This window comes from Amblyraja radiata, chromosome 32 (genome assembly GCF_010909765.2).
Source record: "Amblyraja radiata isolate CabotCenter1 chromosome 32, sAmbRad1.1.pri, whole genome shotgun sequence".
Classification (NCBI taxonomy): Eukaryota; Metazoa; Chordata; class Chondrichthyes; order Rajiformes; family Rajidae; genus Amblyraja; species Amblyraja radiata.
In genome coordinates this window covers 20,701,641-20,717,574 of record NC_045987.1, presented here as the reverse complement: position 1 = coordinate 20,717,574, position 15,934 = coordinate 20,701,641, and the positions used below count along the sequence as shown (strand labels likewise).

The following is a 15,934-nucleotide window of genomic DNA, read 5'->3' as shown; positions in this document are numbered from 1 at the left end:
TCAGAAAATGTTGCAACGCGCTTTGTGACGTGCTGTAAGGGGCTATCGCAAACAGAAAACATCTTTGTTTCTTTCAGCAGAGTGGCAGTGACTTGTGTGGTCAGCGACATCGCCAAAACAAAGTTGACAAAGTCCACTTGACAGACAGGTAGCCCGGGCTGCACGGGGCGGGCGGGGCGGGGGGCGATGGACACTGGGGGCTGTAGTTCAAAGCGCGACGTGGTGTAGGGAGGAGGGGCGAGTGACGGCGGCCCAGGACTACAGCTCCCGGCAGGCGCCGCGGCCAGCCGTCCACCGGTACCTTCGATGCCCAGCGACCATGTCGTCCCCCGGCTTCGCGTAAAGGCTGAAGAGGGAAGGGCTCGGCGGCGTCGCTTCTCCCCCGCAGCGCAGCGACAGCGCCGGCAAGGCACGGCAGCCACCAGCGATGGGGTCCAGGATCAAGTGAGTTTAATCCGCCGCTTTTCCTTCGCCGGGAGGCTGCCCGGATCCGGAGCCGCGGGAAGCGCCAGGCCCTGGCATCCCCGGGCTCGCCTGCTCAGCAGCCCGGCGCACGGCACCTTGCAGCCGGCCGCGCTGCAGCACCGTGCAGGGCCCGGGGTTCAGCTGATTCGGGATCCACGGGTTCTGGAATTAAGTGGAGTAGATGGAGGTGGGATCGGCGGCCAGGCTGAGATTTGAAGCATGGAGCATCTGTCTTCAGGCAGCCTGTAATTTCATTCAGTAAACATCAGCTTGTAATGTCAAAGGTACACAGCTGCATGGTGCTGGGGGTCGGACCCTCCCTCCAGGGTCAAAGGAACAGGTTCCACTAAAGTGCAAAATTCCTGACAGTCAGTGCTGGGTGGGCAGTGAGTGAGCCCCGCACCGAGGGAGGGAGGGAGGGAGGGAGCTCCGCACTGTGGAAGTGGGTGGGAGGAATTGCCCTGCTGTGGGTGGGGGGGAGGGGAGGCATCGCCGTGCTGTGTGGGAGGGGCGCCGAGGGAGCTCTGCTTCAGGTGGGGTGGCGGAGCGGTGTGGGATCGCTGTGCTGTGGGAGGTGCGCTGAGGGATCGCCGCACCGCTGGAAGGGGCATTCATAAGTGAAGGGAGGAGAATTAGGCCATTCGGCCCATCAAATCTACTCCGCCATTCAATCATGGGTGATCTATCTCTCCCTCCTATCCACATTCCCCTGCCTTCTCCCCATAACCCCTGACACCCATTCTGTGCTGTGGGAGAAGTAGCGAGGGAGCGCTGTGTTGTGGCAGCGGAGACAAGGGCGCTCGGTGCTAGGGGAGGGATGGCGAGGGAGCTCAGAGTTGTGGGAGGGTTTGGAGGGAGCTCAGCACCGTGGGAGGGATAGCGAGAGAGCTCAGCACCGTGGGAGGGATAGCGAAGGAGCCCTGCACTGGAGGGATAGCGAGGGATCACCATGCCATGGAATGGGAAGTGAGGCATTGGGGGTGCTGCAGGGAGGGAGTAGCGAGGGATCGCATGCCACAGTGTGGAGCGACGAGGGGTTGCACGGCGCAGGTGGGGGGGGGGGGGGGGGGGGGGGAGTGCTGTGATGTGGTGGTGGGGGGGGGGGGGCGAGGGATCTGCACACTGCAGGGAGAGGTGACAAGGAAGCTTGGTGGGAGGGTCGGCAAGGGATCGCAGTGCCACAGGTATTGTCGGAGGGGCAGGGCTGAGGAAGTTGGGTGCTGTACTTCGATTGGTGCCATCCTTTGGTTATTTCTTTGGCCAAGATCCACTCTGCTCTCTGATGTGGTTGTAAAAATACCCACGCTGTTTAGTATGAAGCAAAATCATCTTCTGTCTTCTGTACTATATTTATCCCTCACTTTGCAAAATTCTGCTAATTATCCTATTCCACTGAAGTTGGCCCTGCTCTATGATTGCTGTTGAGTTTCACACACTACAGAACTTAAGTTGCACTTAAAGTAGACAATTTATTGTGTGGGTAGACAAAAGTGCTGGAGAAACTCAGCGGGTGCAACAGCATCTATGAAGCAAAGGAAATAGACAACGTTTCGGGCCGAAACCCTTCTTCAGAATGTGAAGCGCAATGGAAAGGATGTGAAGGGTACTTTGATTGTGCATGTCATCTCAATTCCTTTTGCTTCTTGCTCTCATTTAAGAACAGCTTTAGCTGGATGGGAAAGGTTTCTGAATCTGACCTATGTTAACATCTCAAATGATCTGGTTATAAATTGTCTTGATTTTGAGTTTGGCACTTTATGTTAACATTCCCAAAACGGTACAATGATTTTTTTACTTGCAGTAGCACAACAGTATAGTTTAATTCATTGTCACATGTACCATGGTGCAGAGAAAAGCTTTTGATGCGTGCCAACCAGTCAGCAGAAAGACTAAATATGATTACAGTTAAAGCGTCCACAGTGTTCAGATACATGATAAAGGGAGTAACGTTTAGTGCAAGGTAAAGTCTGATTAAAGATAGTTCTAGGGTTGTGAATGAGGTAGATAGTAGCTCAGGACCGCTCCCTAGTTGTTAGTAGGATGGTTCAGTTGCCTGATAACGGCTGGGAAGAAACTGTCTCTGAACCTGGAGTTGTGCTTTTTCACACTTCTGTACCTCTTGCCTGATGGGAGAGGGGAGAAAGAGGGAGTAACCGGGGTGAGACGTCCTTGATTATGCTCAAGAAGCAACTGCAGATGCTGGAAAATCGAAGGTAGACAAAGCTGTTTGAGAAACTCAGAGGGTGAGGCAGCATCTATGGAGCGAAGGAACTATTTCCTTCACTCCATAGATGCTGCCTCACCCGCTGAGTTACTCCAGCATTTTTGTCATCCTTGATTATGCTGGTGGCCTTGCTGAGGCAGCGTGAGTGTTAATTGAAGGGAGGTTGGTTTGTGTGATGGTCTGGGCTACGTCCACAACTCCCTGCAAGTTCTTGCAGTCATCGATGGAGCTGTTCCCAAACCATGTTGTGATTCTCTCCGATAAAATGCTTTCTGCGGTGCTTGATATGTAAACATGGTGCTCTGTAAAACCTGTAATAAACCAAAAAATGTTCAGTATATAATTTTAATAAAGGCAAAACAAATAAACAAATACCTCATAGGAAATTTGGAGATGCACCCAGAGGTGGATCAAAGGAGCAAGTTCAAAGCTGGAAAGAGAGAGATTTGTGGAGGATAATGCAGTATTTAGAGCCTCAGCAGCTGAAGGCTGTCAATGGCAAAACAATTGAAATTTGTGCAACACAAAGGGCTAGATTAAAGCTATTGTACAAAACTTGGGAATTTAAGGTGAGCGGGGAGAGATTTAGGAGTGACCTCAGGGGCAACATTTTCATTTGGATAGTCCGTATCTGGAATGAGCTGCCAGAGGAAGCTATCGAAGCAGATACAATTATAGCTTTAAAAATATGTTTGGCACACGTAATTGGATAAGAAGGGTTTGGAGAGCTATGGGCCAAATGGGACTAGCCCAATATGTCATCTTGATTAGCATGAACAAAGTGGGCTGAAAGGCAAGTTCGATGCTGTATGGCTCTGTGACACTAGAACATGTACTAGTTCTTGTTTGCACACATACTGAGTTATATGGACTCATTGTGTCCATATGGACTAAAAAAACACCAAAACAAATCCATGAAGGCCTTAGCATCTGTTACTCATCTGGAACATTTTAAATGTGATGAGTGCATTGGGTAGATTGTTCCAGACCACTGTCACTCTTTGTATGAGAACATTTTCCTCAACACCTGTCTCATCCTTCTATCAATTAGCTTAAATCGTGCACCTTCATTTTCGATACCCTGCTAAACGAAACAAAATAGTTAATCACTATTCACCTTATCCAGATCTTTCATAATTTTATATGTCAAGTCTCAATATTCTCTGCTTCAAAGAAAACGACCCAAGCCACACATGTGAAACTTTACTTCATCTTAAAATTCACCAAGATAAATCCTGTAAACGAGGTCGAAATCTTGTAAATTCCTGCCTGTTCTCTGAGACGACCACATTCTTCATGCAATGAGGTGACTAGTACTGTATGACGTAACCTAACTAATGTTTTATATCGTCCCAGTATGCTCAAAACAGAATGTTCTGGAGGAACTTAGTGGATCAGGCAGCATCTGGGGAGGGAATGGACAGAAGAACTTTCGGGTCGGGACCCTACCTCAGTCTCGTGATTTCTTTGCTATTTTATTCTGTGCCTTGGCCAATAAAGACACTTCTATCGAGGTGGCGAAAGGCAAGACCATGAAATGATTTGAATGGAGGGATGAGAATTTTGAAATGCGGTTGATGCTTAATAAGGAACTCAAATACGTTATCTACTTCAGAAATGTTGACTGAATGGAAGGCGTCGAAGGTTTTTAGTGGGTGGAAGAGACACTGACCAGGAGACATTTGAAGGCTAGTGAAAATCTGGCGTAGTCGTTTAATATTATAATTGTATGTTAGAAATCGTAGTTCATTTTCATTGGCATGTTAAGTGAAACTCAAAATTCACATTGTGTCTTAACGTTGGGAATTGATACAAAAATGTCATTTTCATTATGTTTGTTTTGAGTAATCTAAAGACAGCAATTAAATTTGAAAGAAGAGGGAGATATATTTGTAGTTCTAATCAAATGACATGCAAATACTGGCAGAAAATAATGTTTGATGATCATGTCCATTGATTAGCTTAAAGATACAGCATGGAAATAGACCCTTTAACCTACTGAGTCCATGCCGACCAATGATTGTCCCATACACTGGTTCTATGTACACACTAGAGACTATTTACCGAAGCCAATTAACCTACAAACCTGCATGTCTTTGGCATGTGGGCGGAAACCGGAGCACCCGGAGACCATACAAACTCCATACAAACAGCACTGTAGTGAGGATCGAACCTGAGTCTCTAGCTCTCTAAGGCACCTACTCTTCCGCTGCGCCACAGTGCTGCCCTGTGGCAGAAACCGTTGGTCAATGAGTTTTGAAAAGGAGTCAGTTTCAACACAGTGACAGAGGGTGGGAAACGAGTGAGTTTGACAGGAAAGAGAGTAAAAGCGAAATTGGGGAAAAAGCAGAGAAGGCAACTCTCTGTAGAGAGAGTCAACTCTGACCAAGAGTGTCCCAAAGGCATTGGACGTCGGTGCTGCTATCTGGTGATGTATTTTATATTCCACCACTGTTGAAAGAATATAAAGGTAGATGTAATCATTGCCCTGCGCTTTTGCTATTGGCGAGCATGGCCAGGAGTTTCTGGTTATTCCTTCACCTTGAATGTTTTAGAGCTCGATGTTGGGATTGAATCCCACAAAAATACAACTGACGATTAGCTGAGTTTACATAGCTGGTGGATGTCTAATCAGAGAATAGTACATCCAAGATGAATGTTATTCAATCCACTGAGTCTGATCTGGCTTTTTTTTAAAGAGTAAACTAATTTTTCACATTTCCCTACTCTTTATAAACTCCACATCCTTGTACTTCTTGTTCTTTCATGTAATCCCTCTTTATTGGATCTGTATTCACTTCCCTACTAGGCTATGCATTCCAGATCCCAACCACTCGTTAGGCAACAATTTATTTTGACTGAAGAAAGGCCACGTCCTTAAATGTCACCTATCCATGTTCTCCAGAGATGCTGCCTGACCTGCTGAGTTACTCCAGCACTTTGTGTCCTTTTGTGTATTAACCGGTATCTGCAGTTCCTTGTTTCTACAATTTATTTTTAATCTTTTGCTCGTAAAACTTCCACTCTGTGATGACAGCCTCTGGTTAATGATCATTGAATGATTAGGAATAGTTACCCTTTGTTTCCTCTTCCCAAATCTTCAATATTTTAAACACCTATCTCTTCATGGAGCCACACCTGTGTCGGTTTTATTGATCTTTGTAAGGCATAAAAGGCTGGAATTTCCATTCCGAATTATTAACTAGTGACCTTTGCTGGAAATACGTTTACGTGAATACTGATTAAGAGTGTGTAACTTTTGCGTTCACGTCCTTTGGAGCTATTGATATTTGGACTCTCACATTAATTCACAACTGCTCTGCTTGTGCATGAGTTTTTTGATGTTAATGCAGTTAATTCTATAGGTTATAATTTTTTAAGTTGTTTCTTCATCCATATGAATGAGATGAAGAATAACCTCAGACTGTTTAGCTTGTGCTGTGAAGGTGAATGGTAATGCATCACAAGGTCAGAATGGTTTGTAATTTTTTAGGGGACATGAAGATGGTCTTTTTTCACAGAGAAGGAGACATTTGGGTCTATGTTGGTCCATGCATTAATTCCATTCATTGAACAAGGACCAGGCCCTTTGGCCCACAATATCTGTTTGGAGCATGATGCCAAGATAAACTAATCTTATCTGCCTGCACATGACCCATACCCTCGATTATCTGCAATTCCAGATGCCTCTTAAACGTCACTATCGTATCTGCCACCACTGCCCTCCTGACAGCGCGTTCCAGGTAACCTCCACCCTCTATGGGGAAAAAAAACTTGCTCTGCACATTTCGTATAAACTTTGCCCCTCTCACCTTAAAACCATGTCCTTTCGTCTTTGACATTTCTAACCAGGGAAACATGTTCTGACTGTCTATGCTTTATATGCCACTCATAACTTAAATACTTTCCTTCATTCCTTCTCTACTTCCCTCTCAATTGTCCATCAATTTCCCACTGATTCTTTTGTTACTCGTCTACACCATCATATCTTGGGATGTGGTGGAAAGCAGAGTACCTGACAGATATCCACATGGTTATGGGGAGAATGCACATACGAGCCAGGATCAGCATCTGACACCAGTATTGATAATGGGTCTCTTGTTTCCGTGAGGCAGCGGCATTAATTGCTGTGTTACAATGCCACCTTAGTTACTCCTGTGCATTTGCTGTCATGTTGGTTGTGATATTTTATGGAGTCCACGAAAGGATGTCGGGGATCACAAGAGGAAAGAATGAGTTATGCCTTTTATTGCATTTTGTTGGCCCTAATGCTGTTGATCATTTGTCTGATAGGGAGCTGCAAAGAGCAACGGCTTTGTGTTGTGGAATTTGCATTAATTATTACTATAGTATTTGTCATGATGAATTTATCTGCAATACACTGTCATGGTTGAATTATATTTATAATTAATGGTTCAAAGGAGGAGCTACAGGGTGCAACTTTAATACAATAATTTAGGCTAACAGCTAATTATCTATAATTTAAGCAACAATTAAATGTTAATCTTTATGCAAAGTACTGTATTTAATTCTTCAGATACAGCAAAGCAGAGGCAAAGCTTCATTAAATTCCAACAAATCATTTGTTATATCCTTCTTCAGAAATATTTTATTGTGCAAGAACTAATTTGTTAATCAAATGATTTTTGTTATTGATATGATAATCTTGAAGCAGATATCTGGAGAAGTGCCTTGAGACACCGAATGCGAAAGTTGATGCATGTTCCAGTGCCCTCCATAATGTTTGGGACAAAGACCCATAATTTATTTATTTGCCTCTGTACTCCACAATTTACAGAGTACAGAGGCAAATAAATAAATGATGGGTCCTTGTCCCAAACATGATGGAGGGAACTGTAGATCAGGGAGATACAGCAAAGAATTACCCAGAAACTCCATTTGGCCTGTTAACAACTATTCCTCCCCTGGCTCCTCTCACCCTTTTTCACCCTGCCGTTTGACAAGGGTTGGAGCTTTGTAATTGTAATGTCTTTTCTTGGCATAGTATTTTAACGTTTAAAAAAAGTTTCCCCTTTTGGCGGGGTATAATCCATCATTAAGGATCTTTTCTCCAGTATTGCATATTTTAAAAAAAGATTGGGGATGGTTGACTTTGTGATTTTACTTACTTTGAAGAGGTTATCTCTGTACTTTGATCTCTTTCTTGCTATCTGACATTTTGGGCAGATGATGCAATTAGTAAAGCACCTCAGAGCAAATACAGGTTATCATTTATTGCAGACTTTAATGGATTCAAATAACTGGCGCTGAAGTATAAACCTCTTTGGCAGTGGAACAGCTAATTATTCTGAATAGCACATGAAGACCAAATGGAATTTCATTAGAAGTTATTCAATCCAGTGTGAACTATTTACGTTATCAAGTTAACTCAAGTCTGGATTCAAACAAATATTTGTTTCCAACATGATTGAATTGTGACTTGCTTTGGTTATTAATTTAAAATGTATTTAATTTACGTTACTACTAATTTAATTTACTGTTGTTTTAATTGTTCTGATTCATGTAAAAATCTCTTGAACTGTGCCAAACATGTTGCCCAGGTGATCAATTACTGAGAATAATGTGACAAGCTAATTGATTGAGCAAATCATTACTGCTGAGCTCACTTCCATTCTTATGCAACGCCCAGACATGAACTTTGTATTTTGGGTGGCATTTAATAGTGACTGGGTACAGACATCTTTATTGTTTTTATTCATCTCTGCCAGGATACTCCTTAATTTGAAATAATTGCTGCTTCTCCACTATCACTAACTGAACTCCATCATGCAGACCAGACTCTCCATCTACACTTTGTATTGCTTCGGGAAAGCAGTCAACATTCACCAAAGACCTTTCCCACCCCGTCATCCCTTCTTCTCCCCACTCCTGGCGGGCGATAGATACAGAAGCTACAAAGCGCGCACTACCAGACTCTAGTGCAGCTTCTTCCCTTCTGTTATCAGACTTCTGCGCGGGTATGTGTAGGAATGGGAAGGAGAATTAAAGTGTCCAGCAACCGGGAGATCAGGATGGTCCAGGCGGGCTGAGCGATGGTGTTCCGTGAAACGATCGCCAAGTCTGCGTTTGGTCTCGCCGATGTATAAGAGTCCACATCTTGAACAACGGATACAGTAGATGAGGTTGGAGGAGGTGCAAGTGAACCTCTGCCTAACCTGAAATGACTGTCGGGGTCCCTGGACAGAGTCGATGGAGGAGGTATAGTGGCAGGTGTTGCATCTTTTGCGGTTGCAGGGGAAGGTATCTGGGTTGAGAGTGGTTTGTGTGGGAAGGGATGAGTGGTCCTTTCAGGTTAGGCAGAGGTTCACTTGCACCTCCTCCAACCTCATCCCTCCTCTCTCAACTCTGTCCACCGTCTATATCTCTTGTTTCTCTTATCCCTAACCAGTCTGAAGAAGGGTCTCGACCCGAAACGTCGCCCATTCCTTCTCTCCAGAGATGCTGCTTGTACCACTGAGTTACTCCATCTTTTTGTGTCTATCTTCGGTTTAAACCCGCATGTGCCATTCCTTCATACACATGAATTTACTTATGTGCTTGTTTTCCAGTTTGATTGATTTCATTGAAGTACTGTATCATTAGGTTTGTAAATTCTTCCTCAATGCCAACGTTTCAGCATGTCTTGCAATGGGTTGAAAAGTGGCGATAGTTTATGGTCTCACAATGGTTTACAGAGTGATTGATTCACTCCAGTTTCCATAAAAGGAATAAAATCTTTTTAGTTTAATTTATTGTCACGTGCATACGTAACATGTACTTTTATGGAAAACGTTGGTGACATTTTATGGAAATGTTGCATAGTGTTCAACAGAAGTGCAAGTTGTTCTATTTTTTCATCAGTATAGTGACAAAATAAATCATCGATGAATTAGCTTTCTGTTTCAATTGTTACCAGATTGACACTTTGGTTAATGGCACTTAAATGCACTTAAATGCATTTTTACTGTTCTCTCCTTTTTATGACTTTAAAACATTAAAATCAAATTAATATGAAGAATTTGACAGTAGGGCATTAATACAATTTTGGGCACAATTCTGTAAAAAAATGGCGGGAAAATTTGGTCACAATTTGAAATTTAGGAACATGGTTTTCCCCAGTCGTTCTTTTGATGGGCTTAGCTCGGATACAATTTTAGTTTAGTTTAGCTTAGAGATACAGCATGGAAACAGGCCCTGCGACTCACCGAGTCCGCACCGACCAGCGATCACCGCGCATTAACACTAACACTATCTTACACACACTAGGGACAATTTGGGAGGAAACCGAAGATCTCGGAGAAAACCCACATGGTCACAGGGAGAACGTACAAACCCCGTACAGACAACACCCGTAGTCGGGATCAAACTCGGGTCTCTGGTGCTGCAAGCCCTGTAAGGCAGCAACTCTCCCGCTGCACCACCATGGTTGCCCTTTGATTACACATTAAAAATATAATGTTTGCTTATCACGGCAGACCTCCAGAGTAAGATTCCAGCAATAATTTCTCTCCAAATTCTTGGCAAAAGCCCCAAAGTTTGAAGATATTTCCAAGCGGGGACTGTGTCACAAATGAATCGTAATTACATTGAAGGAATATTGCATATGTCTTAAATGAGGAATGATGCCTTGATTTTTGTGTTCTGAGGCAGTTAGCTATGATTGTAATGTGTAGGAAGGAACTGCAGATGCTGGTTTACACCAAACATAGACACAAAATGCTGGAGTAACTCAGTGGGACATGCAGCATGTCGGGAAAGAAGGAATAGGAAGGTTTTGGGTCAAGACCCTTCTTCACACCTTCTTCAGATTGTAATGCTGTACTGAAGCCTATTGTGTCCTGGGTACGGCTGCTGATAATTGTGGGGTGTTAAAATACTGATTTGTTTTTTCTCTCTACTTGACTAAAGCTGAACGTTTTATTTTTCCTTACCTACGCAGGAAACATCCAACGACTACTTTTGAAGTGTATGCAGAAGTTACACAGCCCGAGTCTGGTGGTTCAGGTAGTGTTAACTTTAATAATTTTACAGCTGTGTTTTATTTGAGAGCTGTGCATTGAAAATGTAGTTGCTGAAGAATTGAAACTATGCAGCAATTCACATGAACTTGGAACTTTTTCTTGAGCAAATCTTGTCAGATATCAACTGCATAATTGAACAGCTCAATATTAAAAATAACCCTAAGGCTAATACTTATTCTCCCTCCAGCTAGCTGGCAGGTTGTAACTTGCGATACACAATGCTGAAGCAATTTCAGCTGGGTTCATCGTAATTCCGGAGTAGCATGCATACTTATCGTATCCCCATTGTTTTAGTTGGAATGATGCTGTTGTTAGTACCAGGACACTGGAAATGACCTTGTTGCAGTGTGGAATCTAGTGTACACAGTACTGTAGAACAAGATAACAAAAGGGAAGACTTATACTGTTCTCCGTTTTCTTGCTTGTGTATTTTTCTGGTAATTAATTGCAGATTCTTTCCAATAAATCAGTAGTAATGACATTCAAATCATTAATGCTGTTGTTTGAGTGTCAGAGAGCATGCCAGTTCGGGCCTGCAACAAAAGCTTTGTAAAACTGAACTGAAAAATATAACAGATGCCCTGACATGATCAAAACAGAAACCACATGCTGAATGTTATCAGATGAATAAATATCAAGAGTGATTAAAAGGAGGATTGTAATGTAATCTAGTTTGAGTGACCCCGTGATTGGCTGTTCGCCATACAACATTTAGACTGTGCAGTATGGAGACAGGCCATTTGGCCCAAATCGTCCACATCGACCAGTATGCACGCTTGCGTACTAACCCCTTTACCCACCATTTGATCCGTCGCCTTCTACGCCCGAGCCATTCAGGTGTTCATCTGGACGCATCTTAAATGCTGCTGGTGGCCCAACCTCAACCACTTTCTCAGGCACTGAATTCCAGACCCTTCGCCCTCTCTGGATGATGAAGGTCCCCCTCAAATCATTTTAATCTCTTCTCCCTCATCCTAAATCTGTCTCTGCTTGTTTTGTTGACCCCTAATATGGGAAAATGTTTTCTGCAGTCTACCCTTGCTACACCCCTTATAATTTTAAGTGTCTCATTCATGTCATCCCCTCCCCCTCCCCTCCTCCCCTTTACCTCTGCCCCAAGGAGAAATTGAAGAGTTCCACGCCCGTCAATATCCTCTCAAATTTTCTCTGCACCCTCTCCAGCACTATACATCCTTGTACAATGTTTCAAATCTGACCTTGATAGAGAAGCTTTGTGCAAGGTTTATGCTTTAACAATTTATTGATAACACCATGTCAGCTGAGTGTGTTCGTATGATGTTAATGTTTCACTGGAAACAACAACAACTTCCAACATAAATGAAGTGATTTCCATTGAAAATAATTTCCCTTGCACTTAGGAAGGCCAAATGAAAGGAGAAAATATACAATGAGTGGCTTGACTCTCAACAGAATTGATGTACAGAGGGATCTTGAGGTCCATGTCCATAGCTCCTTGAAAATTGCAACACAAGTAGATAGAGTAGTAAATAAGGCATATGGAATGCTTTCCTTCATAGGTCAGGGCATTGAGTATACGAGTCGAGAATGCCAGGATTCAACATTATAGGACATTGTTCAGGCCATATTTGGAATATGGTGTGCAGTTAAGGTCGCCCCATTACAGGAAGTATGTGGGGGGTTTGGAAAGGGTGTAGAGGAGATTTACCAGAATGTTGCCTGGATTAGGGGGCATTTGCTACAGGGAGAGGTTGGACAGACTAGAATTGTTTTCTCTGAAACAGCAGCAGCTTCGGGGAGAGCTGGTAGAAGTATGTAAAATTATGAGGGGCATTTACAGGGTAGAAAGTCAAAATCTTTTTCTCAGGATGGAAAAATCAGATACTAGATGGCATAGCTTTAAGATGAGGGTGCAAAATTTAAAGGGGATGTGTGGGGCAACCTTTTTTGCACAGATGGTGTTGAGTACTTGGAACACACTGCCAGAGCCATTGGAGAAACAGAGTGGGCAGCTATCTGCAGAGCCAAAAGAGATGGGGGAGATATTGAACAATTTCTTTTCTTCGGTATTCACCAAGGAGAAGGATATTGAATTATGTGAGGTAAGGGAAACGAGTAGAGTAGTTATGGATACTATGAGTTTCAAAGTAAAAGAAGTACTGACACTTTTGAAAAATATAAAAGTGGATAAGTCTCCAGGTCCTGACAGGATATTCCCTAGGACATTGAGGGAAGTTAGTGTAGAAATAGCCGGGGCTATGACAGAAATATTTCAAATGTCATTAGAAACGGGAATAGTCCCCGAGGATTGGCGTACTGCGCATGTTGTTCCATTGTTTAAAAAGGGTTCTAAGAGTAAACCTAGCAATTATAGACCTGTTAGTTTGACTTCAGTGGTGGGCAAATTAATGGAAAAGATACTTAGAGATAATATATATAAGCATCTGGATAAACAGGGTCTGATTAGGAACAGTCAACATGGATTTGTGCCTGGAAGGTCATGTTTGACTAATCTTCTTGAATTTTTAGAAGAGGTTACTAGGGAAATTGACGAGGGTAAAGCAGTGGATGTTGTCTATGTGGACTTTAGTAAGGCCTTTGACAAGGTTCCTCATGGAAGGTTGGTTAAGAAGGTTAAACTGTTGGGTATAAATGCAGGAATAGCAAGATGGATTCAGCAGTGGCTGAATGGGAGAAGCCAGAGGGTAATGGTGGATGGCTGTTTGTCGGGTTGGAGGCAGGTGACTAGTGGGGTGCCTCAGGGATCTGTGTTGGGTCCTTTGTTGTTTGTCATGTATATCAATGATCTGGATGAAGGGGTGGTAAAGTGGATTAGTAAGTATGCAGATGATACCAAGATAGGGGGTGTTGTGGATAATGAAGAGGATTTCCAAAGTCTACAGAGTGATTTAGGCCATTTGGAAAAATGGGCTGAAAGATGGCAGATGGAGTTTAATGCTGATAAATGTGAGGTGTTACACCTTGGCAGGACAAATCAAAATAGGACGTACATGATAAATGGTAAGGAATTGAAGAATACAGTTGAACAGAGGGATCTGGGAATAACCGTGCATAGTTCCTTGAAGGTGGAATCTCATATAGATAGGGTGGTAAAGAAAGCTTTTGGTATGCTAGCCTTTATAAATCAGAGCATTGAGTATAGAAGCTGGGATGTAATGTTAAAATTATACAAGGCATTGGTGAGACCAAATCTGGAGTATGGTGTACAATTTTGGTCGCCCAATTATAGGAAGGATGTCAACAAAATAGAGAGAGTACAGAGGAGATTTACTAGAATGTTGCCTGGGTTTCAACAACTAAGTTACAGAGAAAGGTTGAATAAGTTAGGTCTTTATTCTCTGGAGCGCAGAAGGTTAAGGGGGGACTTGATAGAGGTCTTTAAAATGATGAGAGGGATAGACAGAGTTGATGTGATCAAGCTTTTCCCTTTGAGAATAGGGAAGATTCAAACGAGAGGACATGACTTCAGAATTAAGGGACAGAAGTTTAGGGGTAACATGAGGGGGAACTTCTTTACTCAGAGAGTGGTAGCGGTGTGGAATGAGCTTCCAGTGGAAGTGGTGGCGGCAGGTTCGTTGGTATCATTTAAGAATAAATTGGATAGGCATATGGATGAGAAGGGAATGGAGGGTTATGGTATGAGTGCAGGCAGGTGGGACTAAGGGAAAAAAATTGTTCGACACGGACTTGTAGGGCCGAGATGGCCTGTTTCCGTGCTGTAATTGTTATATGGTTAAGGCAGATTCGATAGTGGCATTTATGATGCTTTGGATAGGCACAGGGATATGTAGGGAATGGAGGGATATGGGTTATGCGCAGGTAGAAGAGATGGTCTTGGCATCATATTTAGCACAGACATTGTGGTCCGAAGGGCTTGTTCTTGTGCTGTACTGTAATGTTCTCACTTCTATGTTCTGTAAAATTGCAGTCATTGAAGTGTAGATACTGATATATTGTGTGCATAATATTAATCTGGGTAACTTTCAGCAGTATGGTCACTGACTTGATTGACAGAGGAATTCTTCTTTCCTCAGGCAGCCCCTCGGGATTGAGAATGACATGATATCACTCTGGTTTTGTGGTTTCTGCAGTGGCTAATGAGGCATAACCAGACACTTCCACAGGTGGTGGCAGACAGAGTAGGCGAAAGGGTAGCCTGTGATGTGAAATGCTACTTCTGGGGCTTGCGGAGGACTTTGGCATGATCCTGATGCATGGACTGACCATCCTGGATGCTTCTCTGCTCTGAGCAGCCATGGTCATTAATACAGGGGTCTTGTTGACACAGGGTTTTTAAGAAGGAATGTCAGCTGATCTACATCGGTGAGACCAAGCGTAGGCTTGGCGATCGTTTCGCCGAATACCTCCGCTCGGTCCGCATTAACCAACCTGACCTCCCGGTGGCTCAGCACTTCAGCTCCCCCTCCCATTTCGTATACGACCTCTCTGTCCTGGGCCTCCTCCACGGCCAGAGTGAGCAACGCCGGAAATTGGAGGAACAGCACCTCATATTCCGCTTGGGGGGTCTGCATTCTGGTGGCATGAACATTGAATACTCACAATTCTGTTAGCCCTTGCTGTCTCCTCCCCTTCCTAGCTCTCGCTCAGCCCTCGGGCTCCTCCTCCTCCTTTTTCCTTTCTTCTCCCCGCCTCCCCCCACCCACCATCAGTCTGAAGAAGGGTTTCGGCCCGAAACGTTGCCTATTTCCTTCGCTCCATAGATGATGCTGCACCCGCTGAGTTTCTCCAGCATTTTTGTGTACCTTTGTTGACACAGGTCCTGATACAAGGTTTTTTCTTGACGAGACAGGGTAGGCTTTTTTACCTTGACCCGAAACATTGTCCATCGCTTTGCCTCTACGGATGCTGCTTGACCTGCAGGGTTCCTTCAGTAGTTTACTTTTTGTTCCAGATTCCAGTATCAGTGCTGCCTTGTGACACTGTTGAAACTGTCTCGTTATAGTACAGTCACTACTTGCAATCTTTATTCACTGGCAGAAGAAAGCAGGCTGCAGCTAGTGCTTTATCATTGTTCAAACTTTCTTTTGTGTCCAAGGAGATTTCCTAAACTGATAATAAAGTTTTGAAGTCAATTTCCAAGGAAGACAAATGGTTTGAAACTTGGCAGACTGTATAGGATTCAGACTAAATTGACACTTTCTATTTCCTGCATGTATGATACAGTTTCACTTCCGTCATATAATGACAGCATGATAGCAGTCTT

The 15,934-nt window shown here is 43.6% G+C and overlaps 1 protein-coding gene across 6 annotated transcripts in view; it reads left to right on the top strand.

Moving 5' to 3' along the window:
• Positions 1 to 260: 260 nt before the first annotated feature.
• dennd1a (DENN domain containing 1A) overlaps positions 261 to 15,934 on the top strand; it is a 492,710-nt gene continuing 477,036 nt past the window's right edge. For 5 of the 6 annotated variants that reach the window (XM_033048631.1, XM_033048628.1, XM_033048627.1 and 2 more), the window contains exons 1-2: positions 266 to 444; positions 10,629 to 10,693. In XM_033048631.1, coding sequence (XP_032904522.1) covers positions 10,658 to 10,693 — 36 coding nt within the window. In that variant the 5' untranslated portion in view covers positions 266 to 444; positions 10,629 to 10,657. Of the gene's footprint in view, positions 445 to 10,628; positions 10,694 to 15,934 lie in introns of all 6 variants that reach the window. The other variant, XM_033048630.1, reaches the window with a different exon arrangement.